This window comes from Misgurnus anguillicaudatus, unplaced genomic scaffold, assembly GCF_027580225.2.
Source record: "Misgurnus anguillicaudatus unplaced genomic scaffold, ASM2758022v2 HiC_scaffold_29, whole genome shotgun sequence".
Taxonomy (NCBI): Eukaryota; Metazoa; Chordata; class Actinopteri; order Cypriniformes; family Cobitidae; genus Misgurnus; species Misgurnus anguillicaudatus.
In genome coordinates, this window is record NW_027395279.1 from 5979943 (window position 1) to 5994575 (window position 14633).

Sequence of the window (14633 nt, forward strand, 5' to 3'; positions counted from 1 at the left end):
TGCCCTCCTCCGGGGGGCAGCGCTTGCAAGCTCACCACCTTATCTCTGAAGGGAGTGGTGGGAACTTTGGGCACGTAGCCTGGTCTGGGTCTCAGTGAGACAGCAGGACCAAACTGAAGGCACGAATTGTCAACAGAGAATGCATGTAAATTCCTTACTCTCTTCACGGAGACCAATGCTAGCAGGGTCAGAGTTTTCATTGACAAAAACTTCAGACTCACAGACTGCAAAGGCTCGAACGCGGAACCTGTAGTAGGGCTTCAGCACCATGGACAGGTCTCAGGAGGAATAGAGGGAGGGCGCGAGGGGTTTAGCCTGTGAGCGCCTCTTAAAATCTAATAACCAAATCATGCTGGCCAACTGATCTGCCGTTAATAAGTGAGTGATGAGCAGAATAGCGGCGATATCAACTTTAATGGTGGAGGGTGACAGCCTACCATCTAACCTATGTTGAAGATATATAAAAGCACAATGTTAAGCATTCTCTGGGGTCCTCGCATTGCGAAGAGCACCAGGTGACAAAAAGGGTTTCATTTAAGCGCGTAAGCCCGTCTTGTGGACGGTGCTCGTACCGCGTCGATGGTGTTAGATACCGCTTGCGATAAATCACCTAAACCTTGCGCGCACTCAACGACCATACATGGAAATCCCACAGGTCGGGGTGCGGGTGCCATAATGTGCCCCTTCCTTGAGAAAGAAAGTCCTTCCTCCGGGGAATTCGCCAGGGAGGGGCTGTCGCAAGGAGCATTAACTCTGAAAACCAATTCCTGGTCGTCCAGTACGGGGCGACTAATAAAAGGCTCTACTCGTCCTGCCTGACTTTGCCCAGTGTCTGTGCGATTAAGCTCACTGGAGTGAATGCGTATTTGCGCGTCCCCCGCGGCCAGCTGTGTGCCAACGCATCCACGCCGAGGCTGCCCTCGGTTAGTGAATAAAACAGGCGACAGTGGGTATCGTCCGGTGACGCAAATAGATATATCTGCGCACGACCGAACTTCTTCCAAATTAGCTGAACCGTCTGGGGGTGGAGTCGCCATTTGCCGGTGCGCGCAGCTCGGGAAAGCGCGTAGCCGCTGTATTGAGCGTACCCGGGATGTGAATGGCACGAAGGGACCTCAGATGCTTCTGACTCCAAAGGAGGAGATGACGAGCGAGATGCGACAGGTGACGAGAGCGCAAAAACCGCCTTAACGGTAAATAACGCAACAGTCGCAATGTTGTCGGTGTCGGCTAATACATCCTTCCCTCGCATCTCCACAGCGGAGCGTACAAGTCCCAGATATACAGCGCACCGCTCGCGGCAGTTGGGGTGCTATGCACACCCCTGAGACTGCAAGCCCGTCATACGTGGCTGCTCATCCCGTGCTGGGGGCATCGTATGTGCTACAGAATGCCAGGAGACCCGACTCAGGGGCATATCTTGCTATAAGAAATGCTGGGTCTGCCACGGGGTAAAATTGAAATGACACGCAGGTGTAATGGTTACACAGTGTATGCCGTTGCGCCACGCTCTCCTCGAGACTCGATCGTAAAACCAATGCTGAAGCGGTCTCATATGACGCAGCTCGAGCAGTGTCACAGCTGCAGCATGCTGTCATATGCCAGGAGCTTCTGAAATTGTTTCAGAGAGACCGCGTACTTCCCTCGAATTAAACCGAGGCAAGTCAGAACTGACTGATTGCGCGCTCTTGTAAAACACGCCAATAAATCGACCGAGTCTATTTCCATACTGAGAAAAAGATCCTCTGCACGGGGCAAAGTTGCTCCTTTCCCAGCTGACCTGATGACTTAAACGAGCAAGATGCTGAAGCATTAAATCTCTGTGTTCGCGCACGTCTGCCAAGAACGAGCCATTATAGTTGACGTAAATATAAGCAGAATGCGAACAACGCTCTCTCTCGGAGATTTTAATGCCGTGACTAGCATTTTCATGGAGACACGGGGAGAGAGAGACAGCTCGAATGGTGTACTTGGTATTAATATGCCCACCCCACGACGCAGAGCGAATAAACGGTCTAAGGCGAGGGGAGATGGACACATGAAGTACACGTCTACAGGTTTAAGGCTGCAAACCGATCTGAATATTGAAATACGAGCCTCGGCGTATCATCCTAAAGGATCACATTTGTAGAGCCGGTGCGTAAATAAATCGGTCGTAACCCACCGCGTATTTTGGGTAATATGAGATAAAGGCTGGAAAAAAACCTTATCATCATTCTCGGTAAGAGGGACCGGCTCGAAATGTCCTTCGCCAGCAGGACATCGACTTTTGCACGCAGTACATGTGCATCGGACGCTTTCACATAGTGAAACGAATGCCCGTAGAATTTGGGGGAGTGCCGGTAATTGTATTTCGTAACCGAGGCGGACAGTGCGTAAAACTCAACGAGACGGGCTGGGAACTGAAGCGAAGCATCCAGGGACCGTACGAGGAGAATTAACGACACTACCGAAGTACCCGCGGTGGGGCAGCGAAGCGAGACAGGTGAAACTGCCGGTGCGTCTGCTGTGACAGCATAAACATCTACAGTATGTGTGTGTGTGACACTGACCTGAGCCCGCTGAGGGTGACGGTCGTCTGGTCTCCTGCGCGGAGAGCGCAGACTCCGGAAAAACACCCGCTGGCGATAGAGGAGAGATAGGGTGAGCTGGTGTGCCCGCTCACGGCTCTTTCGATCCTCTGGAGACCTGGAGAGGGAAGAGGAATGCACTCTTATGTGTGGTTAAGTGGGTACCGGCTGGACAGCCCGTGGAACAGATGCAAACCAAGAATTTTCCACCCGACCCTCTACCGGGGGAAGGAGCGAATCACCGTCTCCTGAAGAGTGATCCTCTGCCAATCCGGGTCGCCCGTTACTGGCCACTTAAACTCCCGATTTTCACGGGAAGCGGCTAAGCGGGCGGGGCGAGCTGCTGACGACCGGTTCCCATGCGTTGCCGAGATGGGGTCCGAGGAGGGGAACAGAGGTGGCCGCCGCAGGACGCCGACGGTGAGAGGCAGACTGAGGAGCCGGCGTGGTGGACCAAGGGCAGCTCTCTTTTGCCGGGGCATGACCTAGGAGATCGCCTCAGTCTGCGCAGCGGAGCTGTACGACTCCACGGGCTCGCCGAAGAGGCCGGTCTGTGAGACAGGAGCATTCAAGAAGTTGTTCTCGTCTGCATCCGTCATGTAAGCCAGACATAGCCAAAGGTGGCGATCTTGAACACTGTGGTGGACATCGCACGACTGAAGGTCGCGGCTTCCCTCGTAAACCTCTAAAGCCTTCGCTTGGTGAACCTGGAGTGACGTTATTACGTGCAGGGCTGAAGCCGCGTCTCCGCATGCCTGATGGGCAGCGCCCGTAACCGGACGACTGTCTATACAAACACGGGAGGGAAGGGTTGGGTGGTCCCTCCAGGAACGCAGCTGCATCGCAACCCCCCGCTCTACTGAAGGGATCCCCGTCCTTAGCGGCTCCGTTGGTGAGGGAGGTGAGGGGTAAAAGCTGAACGGCCGAGACGGCCGCAAATCACGTCAGCTCTTCGTGCCGTCGGGAAAGGCAGGAGGTGAGGACCGTATAGGCCCGGGCAGCTCCGAAATACCAATCATATGGGCGGGACGGTTCGGGCGGAGAGGGATTAACCCCTCCAACTCTACCGTTTCCGCCGCTCGAGCGGGCACGGCCGCCATCTCCGGGACGACTCCGCCTCGGAGGGAAAAGATGGGCACCCCTCTGATGCTGCAGAAGTGACGGGACCAGAAGGAGGTCCAATGGATTCGGCAGAAATCGCAGAACACGACTCTGCAGTCTCCACCGGAGCCTCAACCGGCTGAGGATGAGAAGGCCGGTAGGTGAAGGACGCATCCTCCGTCCTACTCAGCGTAGTGATGCGAAGAGCGTCCTGCGAGCGCTTGACAGCCGCACCATGGCGGCGTTCAGCACTGCAAAGGCGCGGACGTCGTTCCCATAGAAACGACAGTCGGCTCCGCAATCCAAGAGAGTTATGCTCTCACAGAGAGAACAAAAGCTCTCCACGAACGCAGCCTCGGAGTGCTCGATGCGCAAGCACGAAGACAGCGCTCGTGACCGTCACTGGAATCCCTGTACTTCTCGCACCCAAGATCGCACGGAGGAAAAGCTATCCTGAAAAGGACGCTGATCTCCGAATATACGAGAGAGTGGCTGTCTTTAAAAAGACACAGAGCTCTCACGTATCACTCTTTAGGGAAATCACTCTTTTGGTGCTCAGCTGATGATGCGCACAGGGAAAGGCAACGCACACACTAAACTCAAAACAAAAAATATGCAGAGCAGTGGAATACTGCGAGCGTCCGCTGTGTTAGTACTGCTTGTCAATCAACTTCAGCAACCGTTCCCAGAAGAGCAGATAGTAGCTTCTCAGTCAGATAAAGCCGGCTTTCGAAGCGATAAAAAGCTGATTTCTATATTTGCACCTGGGGCTTATATACGCACCTGGCGGGGCGGCGCCAGCATTATGCAAATATCTCAATGCCAAGTTCTTTGGCGTTTTAGTAGTATTCGAAGCAGATTGGTCTCTCTAAGCGAGTTCCCAATTCGTCGGTCACGACGTGACGTCGTAGTGACCGACTGAAAGGGAACATGCATGCCCTTGCACACACAAACATGCATGCATGCATGTACACACAAACATCCATGCACGCACACACACACACACAGACAAACAAACATGCATGCATGCCCGCGCACACACAAACATGCAGTGAACTACGGCTTTGTGTAGTATGCCGCTTCATCTGACAGCAGGTGATGGCGATTTACCACAATTCATGCGCATGCAATTTAGCGTGCAGCCATAGCGTTTATTTATAAACATTAAATGCGCACAAGAAAGAAACATGTTTAAAAAATTAATCTCTTTATGTCTTACCTTTATTCACTCTAGCAAGTGGATACGGAATGAGACCTTGGCATTGAATCTCTCCATGAAGTATCGCTGTCTGACTCTAAACTATTAGTATCCACACGTAGACAAACCGGGGGACTTCGTCTTCATTCAGATTGACGGGTTATTGCGACACGACTAGAACTTTGTAACACCGATGGCAAACTTTGTGTGTCTGGAAATGCATCCCCCTCACTGACTTTTTCCTGCTCCCGATCAGATTCAAAACGGTCAAAATATGAGTGATCGGAGTCCATCAACATCTCCAGTGCCTGTTCAACTGTATACCTCTTAATTTTTATATGATATTATGATCTATATTATGATCTGATTTTCTCTAAAACTTCCCCTTTATGCCAATCATTAGCAAGTACCATAACTCATTCAGGAGATGCGCAAGGGCCTTCCTTACCGCAATATACCTAAAACATGGATTGACGGAAAAACTCATCATTGGCAGGGAAGTGTTTTCTCAGAATTTACGAGATAACTCGTCGATGGCAAGGAAAGAGTTAATAAAATCTATTAATGTCACTTTTCTGGGGATTTTCTGAGCTGGACAAATCAAAATAAATGGCTAAATATTGAACAGATTTTTTGTATAAAATGTAGCCTACATCAAATAAATAAGTATTTATCTAACAGATTATTTCTTATAGATATCTTTTAAGGGATAGTTCACCCAAAAATTATTTCATTATTTACTCACTCCCATGTTGTTACAAACCTTTGTTCTGATGAACACGAAGGAAGATATTTTGAGGAATGTTTGTAACCAAACTGTTGGTGAGCCCCATTCACTTAGTATTATTTTGTCCTAGAATGGAAGTAAATGGGGCTCATTAACAGTTTGGTTACGAACATTCCTCAAAATAGCTTCTTCGTGTTCATCAGAACAAAGACATTTATACAGGTTTGTAACAACATGAGAGTGAGTAAATAATGACAGAATTTTCTACTTCAAAATGTACTTCTTGAAAAATGTTGTCAATATATTCAAGAATGCCACACTTAAAGTTTTTAAAACGGTAAGAATTGCTCATTTCATATTAATATTTTATGTATTTAACATCAACTTAGAAAATTAAGTATGATTAAAAGATTATGAAGAGCTGGCAATTATATATAGACTGAACAAAAATATAAACACAACACTTTTGTTTTTGCCACCATTTTTTATGAGCTGAACTCAAAGATATATGACTTTTTCTGTGTACACAAAAGACATATTTCTCATCTTCTGACAGTAAGAGACAGTGAACAAAAGCACAGATTGCTCAGCCATATGTACTATCCCAGTCACCCATACATATCAAGACACTATTTTTGAGAGTGTAGTATCTCAATGTTCTGGTTTGTTTAAACTAACCAAAAAAAAAAAAAAAAAAAAAATTAAACTTAAAATTGCTATGTGACAATAGTCCTTCCTATAATAATGCATAATTTTCCTCCCAAAATTTTCTAAGTTTGCATGTCTACTTTACAAATGAGTCAGATTTTGTAATAGTTTTGTGTCTACGTAAATGAACAACTTATGTAAATGTATGTTGCTGTATCTTGGCATAACTGTATACCGATCTTTTCACCATCAACAGTGAAGTGAATATAAAATACAGTAATGAGGTTGATACAATAATAACACTATATAATAACATATGAGTGCCCAGCCTAACATCACTTTTCAAGAATTAAACAATTAAGGCCTGGTGCCAGTTGCTCCGCCATATCTGAATGCAGACGGTGTTGGATGAGCTCGACAAAGTTTGCCTAATGAGAGTGAGAGAGAGAGAGAAAGAGACTTTAATAGACTTTATTAAACCATCAGAAAAACATTATATTATACCTCAGAGCAATCACATTGCAATATGATCAGGCAATATAATTATATGTACAAAACATCTCATAACTCAGAACTTATACATATAGTGTAATCCTTACCATCAATGCCTTATTTCACTGATAAGTTTAAACGATCAACATAACAGTTCCAAAAAATGAAAGCCTGACGGCAAAACTTTTTAGGGTTTTTACAAGCTGATAAATATTGCAACTCAGTGTTTGTGTACGTAGGACAGGTGTTCAAGAGATCTGCATTGGGTGTTCTTGTGGAGATACCCATAAAGCAATAAAATCCCCAGGTGGTGCTGATAACTAGGACTCAACCTCTCTGTCTTCGTCTCCCAAATTCCAGAAATTCCACTAAAGGTCTAACGAATCTATGTAATGTCATATACAGTGGTGGAACTAGACTTTTAAAACTGGGGTGGCAAAGGGATGGCAAGGTATTATTTTGGGGGGTCAATATACTAAGTGTTCAATTACACTAAAAATTAATTATTTTCCACAAAATGTATAGAGATTAAATTAAAGTTGTTTATTTTCCTAAATGTACACAATTATAGCCTATATGTATTAGTATACAGCAAAAATAGAACAACTGGGACTGGAATCTGTTTGGCCCTGATTTGCACCTGACTTTTGCTTCTTTAGAAAGAAGTTGGTAATAATATTGCTTTTTCTCTTCATTCTGCTGTCCCTAAAGGAAAACTTGGTTACACACCTCATGAAGAAACCAAAATTTGGAACAATTTGCTTGTTTTTATTTACCATAAGTACACCGATACTAATAATACAAATACTAAAGTAGTACATTACGAAGATCTGAGTATTGAGGTCTAGCCTATTTGACAACACAAGGAAAATTGCTTAAAGACATCTAGACATGTTATGTTAAGGGAGGAGGGAACGAGTTTCCATAAACTTTAATGTAATGATGTAAATAGACTTCTGTCCATCACATTAGGCTATGGAATGGCTTGAGATGACTTTGTGAAATTATAATCCAGTCCTCTCAGACCCAAGTCACCCAAACTGACGTGAAAAAAGCGTCCGCTGGGAGATTTGAGAAATGTTCGTAAAAATCAAACAGTGTGATGTTTTCAGTGGGGTGGCAACCGGGGTGGCAAGGACTTCGTCCGGGGTGGCAATTGCCTCCCCAATTAGCCCTCTGGCTCTGCCACTGGTCATATACATTCTATGTTGTGATGCTTCATGTTTGGTGTCATTTTAACCCTCTAGGCGCCACGGTCGACTTTTGTCGACAAGATGCGTCACTGAATGTAACTGCCGATTTTGTCACATAGGGTGTCAAATTTCGTTCATCCCCCCCCTCCACTAGATGGCAGACATGTCATACTTTATACCCGACTCAGAAAAACATAATGCTTCTATACAAACTCTTAGAGCAAGAGCGCATTGAAGTGCGCAACAGCAAAGCTAGTGTGCAAGTGAGTCATTTTATCAGAGCGATAACCTCAGCGAGTTTTTTCAATACATGATCATATAATGGCATCAAAAAAGCTTACCTGCAATGAAGTATTGGGTCTTATATTCGCTGACAATGATTATGAAGGGGAATATCTGCCTTCAGAAGATGCTGGTGATTCATTTAGTGACCACGATTCAGACGCGCCCCTGCTTTGCAATCGTGCGGCTGGACAAAGTGAAAGTGTAGCTAAGTTATACACCAAGCACATGATGAATCCTTTGCCCAATGTCAGTGGTGGGAATGTTTCACGGGGTCGGAGAATTCATCGGGTTAGCGGGCGTGTTACAGGTGTGGGGAATGAGGCTGGAGGTAATATGCGCGTCCAGTCTTTTTACCGTGCAAGCAATGTAGAGCGAGCTGCGTCTTCCCGAGCGGGCCCTGGGAGTCTGTCGGGCGAGCGGACGACTTCCAGTGCTCCGTCCCGTGCACACAATCATGGCGACAGTAAAGGCAATAGTCCAAGCTGTGCAAATTCTCTCCACTCGGGGCGCATGCGAGGCAGATCTGGCCATGCGGCTCGTAGCAGGAGCAGAGGCGGAGTTACATTACACGGGGCAGAGGAGCCATTATGCATAACGTTAGTCTATCGGCGCGCAGATCAGTTTGTTTACTACCTACTATTTACCTGAGCATTCAGTATTGTGCAATATAGCATACAGAAGGTGAGGGACATTTTGGGGGGAAAGAAGTGCTGCATTTTATCATTCAAACATGTGACTTTTCATGAAAATTCAAGATGGCTGCCACATATGACGTCATAATATGCAAATTTAATGATTAAATTTAATTTTATTTTATTTCCCTCCATAAAGTGTTTCATCCTTAATATTTCTCTAATTTACAGAAAGTCTCTATCTCTTATCACGTTTAAGATATAGCCTTTTGAAAGTAACATGTCAAAATTAAATGTTTTAGGAAAAAACCTCTGGCGCCTAAAGGGTTAAAGGTCACGGTGCGATGGTTAAAAATGTCTTATTTGTAAGAAAAAGTATATCAAAGTTTAGAACTTAAGGCATAATCTGCACTCCTGTTAGTGGTGTCTCCTCCTGAGGAGTTCTAGATCACAGATGGTATACGCAACTGCCAACGTATACTCTCTGCGATATCGGGCCCCTAATGAACAAATAATTAAGATTATGAGAATTTATACATAATGAGAGATCTAAATTATGACTAAGAGATAATTGGTATTATGTACTAAATTCTATTATATTTCAGTTTTTTCAGTTGCTAACAGGATTGTTCAATACTAAAATTAGCGAAACAGAAGTCAGTGAAACCAAACTGTGAACCATTTTTCATTGCTTTCAGACAAAATGCATTCAGTGACCACACTTTTCAAAATTCAGGAACCCTTTCCCCATTCATACTCCACAACATGCAAAATACTATTCATTTTCAGCACATTTTTTTTAATGCTAACACACTGCATTCAAAATGGTGGCAAAATCCAAGCATTCATGTAGTAATTATACTTTCAATTCAAGAATCATTACAAGCTAATTCCTATTTTAGGTGAAATTTCACCCAGGTGTTCTGCACTCATTACCATGCATTCATTACTCATGGTCTCATTACCATGATTTACTGTAGTAAAAGTGGATAGTTAACAACTTAATTTGGTGGCAAATATGGATCAAAGAAGAGAAGGTTTTCAAGATGCATTGCCAGAAACGACATGAGATGTCTACCATCAATGCTCCCCAGTCTGCGGCAGCGTCCCCTGTCTGTGCCTTTCTGCCTTTCTGCAGCACCCCTTGTCTCGGCTCCACAGCCAGCTGCAGCGCCTCCTGTCTAGCCATCTCTGCCAGCCCCAGCCTCCCTTGTCCCATCTTCACCCTGTTCCCCAACTAGGACCCCTGCCTCAGCCTTCATGTCCTCCCTGAATTATCTTCCTTACCCTGTTTGCCCTTGCCTGGTCCCATTCCTATCCCCTTTGTACCCTGGAATCCTACCTTGCCCTTTTTGCTTCCCTGTCTCTCCTGCCTCTGCCTCCCACTATTTTCTTGTCATTGTTTTTATTTTCTTTACTTGTTGCCCCAATTATTTCTCCCTTATTTACTGTCCTGAGCTGTTTACCTATGTCAAGTCAAGATCACGTCAAGTGTCATTGAAAGTCATTGTTGTCTAATTATTCTTAGTTTGCCTGGGTCTATTGTTGTAGTAAACTCTTTCCCTGCCATTGACCTTTCCCTGACAAGATTCTATGGTATTCTAAATTTCGCTATTATCCACTTGGTGGCGTCCTTACCTAACAAACTAAAACTAAACCTAACTAAAAAAATTAACTAATTTCAACAACATAGAAATTTCCATTTATGTTTTGATAATCGTTCTGAATCTGATCTCTAACAAAAGTCATTTACCTCAGCATTTTGCTCAAAATTTTGTATTTTTTTAAGAAAAACCCATATTTAAGAGGTTATAAAAAGAGAACAAATGAAGATAGGATGAAACTTTTTCACCATTTTGTTTGTTTGGGTGAAAGCAGATGATCTGTTCTTTCATACGATGTATTGTATGTTTATATATTTATAGAAGAACATTTTCCTGGAAGACATTTTTTAACTTTTGTGAAAATTACAAAAAATACTGGCAGGCAACTCTTAAAAAAAAAGGCTGGCGGGGAATGAGTTAAGTTAATCCTGTCCTTTGTTATTTTGAGTTCTGTTTATTCTGTTTACCTCCTTGTGGTCTTTTAATTGAAATTGTGCACTTATGTTGTACAAATATTACAAATGTTTATAAAAAATATGTGTTCATGAAAACTTTGTGTTCATGAAAAACATGAAATTTGTATAATATCTGGTTAAATCTATTTTGTTGAAATGTATTGCTTATTGATCTTTACATAGATTTTAACAATATATGTTTGTGTCATTTGGAGCAACCACTGCAACCAATAATAGCAATTAACTTTATTTAATTAAAAATAAATAAAATCTCATTTCTGTTGCTTAAATATAAAACACTGATATAGTATGCTTAAGTGAATGGTATTTGCTAAAACATTTTTTTATCAGTTTTATGTGATGTACAGATATAAAAATAAGTCTGTTAACTACATTGATGAAGGCATATCTGAAATTACAGAACAAACGTATGAGATGATTACTTATAAAAACTGAAATAAAAAAACTGAAATAAGGGGGAAAATGTTTTTTAAACTTAAATTTCTGAGAACTTGTAACAAAAATGTTAATCATGTTAAAATTTTAAGCAAGAATACAGCCAATTCTACAAGTTAAAAAATACTAAAATCATTTATTCAAAAACGTTTATATGAATTTATGTGTACACACACTCTTAGAAAGGATGTGTTAATTTTTTACACATCATTGTGCGGTAAGCTTTTAACACATTATGTGTAATTTTAACACATTATGTGTCATTTTGTGTTGATTTTGTGTTAAAATATAACACATGTTGTGTTAAAAGTAACACAAAATGTGTTGTTTCAATAATAACACAGAGATGGGTGAATTCTGTTAGTGTGTTGTCCCAGAATCAACACTAATGTGTTGTTTTTAACACATTTGTTCTAAGAGTGCAGCATTCCTAATGTTTAAACAATTATAACAGATATATAGCAAAACAAACGTGAATGTTACCTTTGCAACAGTAGATGAAAACCGCGATCACCACGAACAAAACAGCAAATGAAATCCAGATCACTGGTGTCTTCCAAGAGTTAAACAATTCACCTGTAAAACAAAACTGTTGTGTTTGTTTTGTTTATAAAATGGCTGATTGTTAAGAATCAAAAATATCTTACTGTTTGATCATAAATATAAACAATGATAAATTTACAGTAAATTTTAGCTCAAATACTGTGGAAATTATGTTTCACTACAACAAAACTGTACAGCAGAACTGAGACTGTCAAACTTTCTTGATGTTGAAGCAACACTATGTAGTTTCCATGTAAAAATGACTTACAGCTCCCCCATGTGGTTGAAAAGTGCAACAGTGCCTGGTATCAGACACTCTTCTGCAGGTAGGGGGAGGGGCAGGGCTGTGTGCTCTACCCTCCACCGCCACTTTCAGCGTGTGCTTGTAGCAGCTAGGAGGCTGCTCAGCTTGCAGCAACAGTACAATTTGTCCAGTTAAATGTTGTTCTATCACTGAAATAATTTTAGAGACATTATTTAAAGGTAAAAAAACTACATAGTGTTGCTTTAAATTTGATCATCATCATCTTAAAACAGACCCCTGTCTTTAAACACAGCTGTACATTTTCATGTATAAACACCCATTTACACTGTGGGGGAAAAGCAATATGAATAATTTTATAAAATAAACATTATGGTTACTAAAATAAATGTACACTGTCCTCCTAAAGCCCGATTTATAGTCGTGCGTTAGTTCTACCCAGTAGCTACGGCATAGGCCATCCATAGCCTGTGCGTAGCCTGACGTGGACCTAGCAAAATTTTTAACAGCCCATCAGTTCTACGCAGACCGCAAGCATTGTGATTGGTCCACCAGAACCCCTCCCATCAGGTAAAAAAACTGCGTCATAGGTATTTCCGTTTGTGGCGGTGAAAACAAAGAATGGCCAAGTTGAGGAGTGATTTAACTCAAACTGCAACATAAGTCGCTGTTTATTTTACTTCCATTACTGCTGGTCTTCTCAAATCATACACATGTTGCTGTTTCTTCGTTTGTGGGTTAACTTGCCAAGCTTCTTCTTCTTTGATGGTCGCGCTGCTACTGTGGTTACACGCGTGGATACTGCCTACTAGGAGTTTGCGCGAGTGTTTGCACGTCGACACAGACGACAAAGCAAAAGTATGAAAACCGACACGTAACATACGCCGTAGGACCTACGCACAACTATATCAAGCCCTTAACATTCTGTTGGATCCCCCTGGAATCCTAGAACCCCTTTATCTAATATCATTGATTATATTTACCAAAATTATACATATTTTCATTTATTGCATCAAATCATCATGAGACAAAGTAAACAACATACTCAGAATCAGTGTGTGGGTACTTACTTGATGTAATAATCTCAGTCTCCATCATGTGACGTCCCATTCTGACTCTACAGTGATATTTACTGTCTCTGTTATATACAGTGATCATGTGTTTCACTCTGAATCCATCTGTCTCTCTCTGTGTGTCTGTAGTTTCAGATGTCAAAGTGACTCCTTCACTGTCCAGCCACACAAGTTGAGGTTCAAGGTTCCAACCTTTAGATTCACACTGAAGATGAAGTCCACCAGAACCATCAGATCCATCTATAGTGATGAGTGGAGGACTTCCTAAAACTACACACATGAAGGATGAAAAATATTTGTTCATATTTTCTGCTTGTTTTTGTTCTGGTTTATTATGATTATGACAACATACAAGCCCCCACTAAAATCTAGTTGACCACCCCAGGTGTCCCCTCTGCAAGGCGGTTTTGGTTTTATGGCATTATTTGCAATATTACATGATGCAATAAGATTTCGAGTACCAGAAAAAAACGTATATAAAAATATTATTTGGTTGTGTTTTCAAGTCTTGCCAGTTGCCAACTGTCAGGTGACTGACATACCATTTGTGACATGGTAAGGGACATAGACTATAGGAAAAATGGACTGTGACACCCCCTTCTAATGAAAAAGTTAGACTACTTAAGTCATTTCTGTGAGCACAAATATTAAAGCAACACCAAAGAGTTTTTTTCACCTTAAAATAACGTTTCCAAAAAAGTTTCAGTCGTTCATCCACTCGAAACAGGATGAACGACACACTATCGGCCAAAACCGCACTAAAGAAGTTTCCAACCGGTCGTGGTCCTGTAGTTCGAGTGAAAATTACAAGAACTTGCTTTACGGCAGACCTACAATCCAATCAGAGCCAGCTATGCTGCAGTATTTACGTCAGTGGTAATGGACAATTACGCTTCTAACCTGTAGGGGGAGAAAAGAGCAAAAACTCTTTAGTGTTGCTTTAATGCTTAATCTTAATAATTCATTTTTTAGAAAATTGTGTGCTTCTTATTTTATAGCAACAGTTTGGGCAGATTGCTTTTCTATTTCAAAATGAAAATGCCCATGTGCACAAAGCAAGGTTTAATAAGAAATAATTAAGAACTTGACTGGTTTGAATAAAGACCAGAACTGAACCCACCTGCACAACTTTGGTATGACAAACATTTATCACCCAAACCCATCAATGAGAAAAAGGCCCTTCCAAAACAAAGATGGAAACTAAATTCTTAAATATGATAATGGTACTGTATGGTATAGCATAAATATTAAGAAGGGGGCATCACAATACTTTTGTCGATATAGTGTCAATATAAGCAGTTCTAACTACTCAGTGGACCAGCAACTTAAATCACATGTAAACTGTATGTAATAATTTTTAAATCAATGAGAATGTCAGTTCCCTTTCAGTCGAT

The 14633-nt window shown here is 42.3% G+C and overlaps 1 protein-coding gene across 1 annotated transcript in view; it reads right to left on the reverse strand.

The window, feature by feature from the left end:
• Nucleotides 1-5795: 5795 nt before the first annotated feature.
• Nucleotides 5796-14633, reverse strand: part of LOC141362753 (butyrophilin-like protein 2) — a 37634-nt gene continuing 28796 nt past the window's right edge. The window contains exons 3-5 of the mRNA XM_073864969.1: nucleotides 13237-13509; nucleotides 11845-11937; nucleotides 5796-6672 (exon numbers count right to left, since the gene is read on the reverse strand). Coding sequence (XP_073721070.1) covers nucleotides 6602-6672; nucleotides 11845-11937; nucleotides 13237-13509 — 437 coding nt within the window. The 3' untranslated portion in view covers nucleotides 5796-6601. The remainder of the gene's footprint in view (nucleotides 6673-11844; nucleotides 11938-13236; nucleotides 13510-14633) is intronic.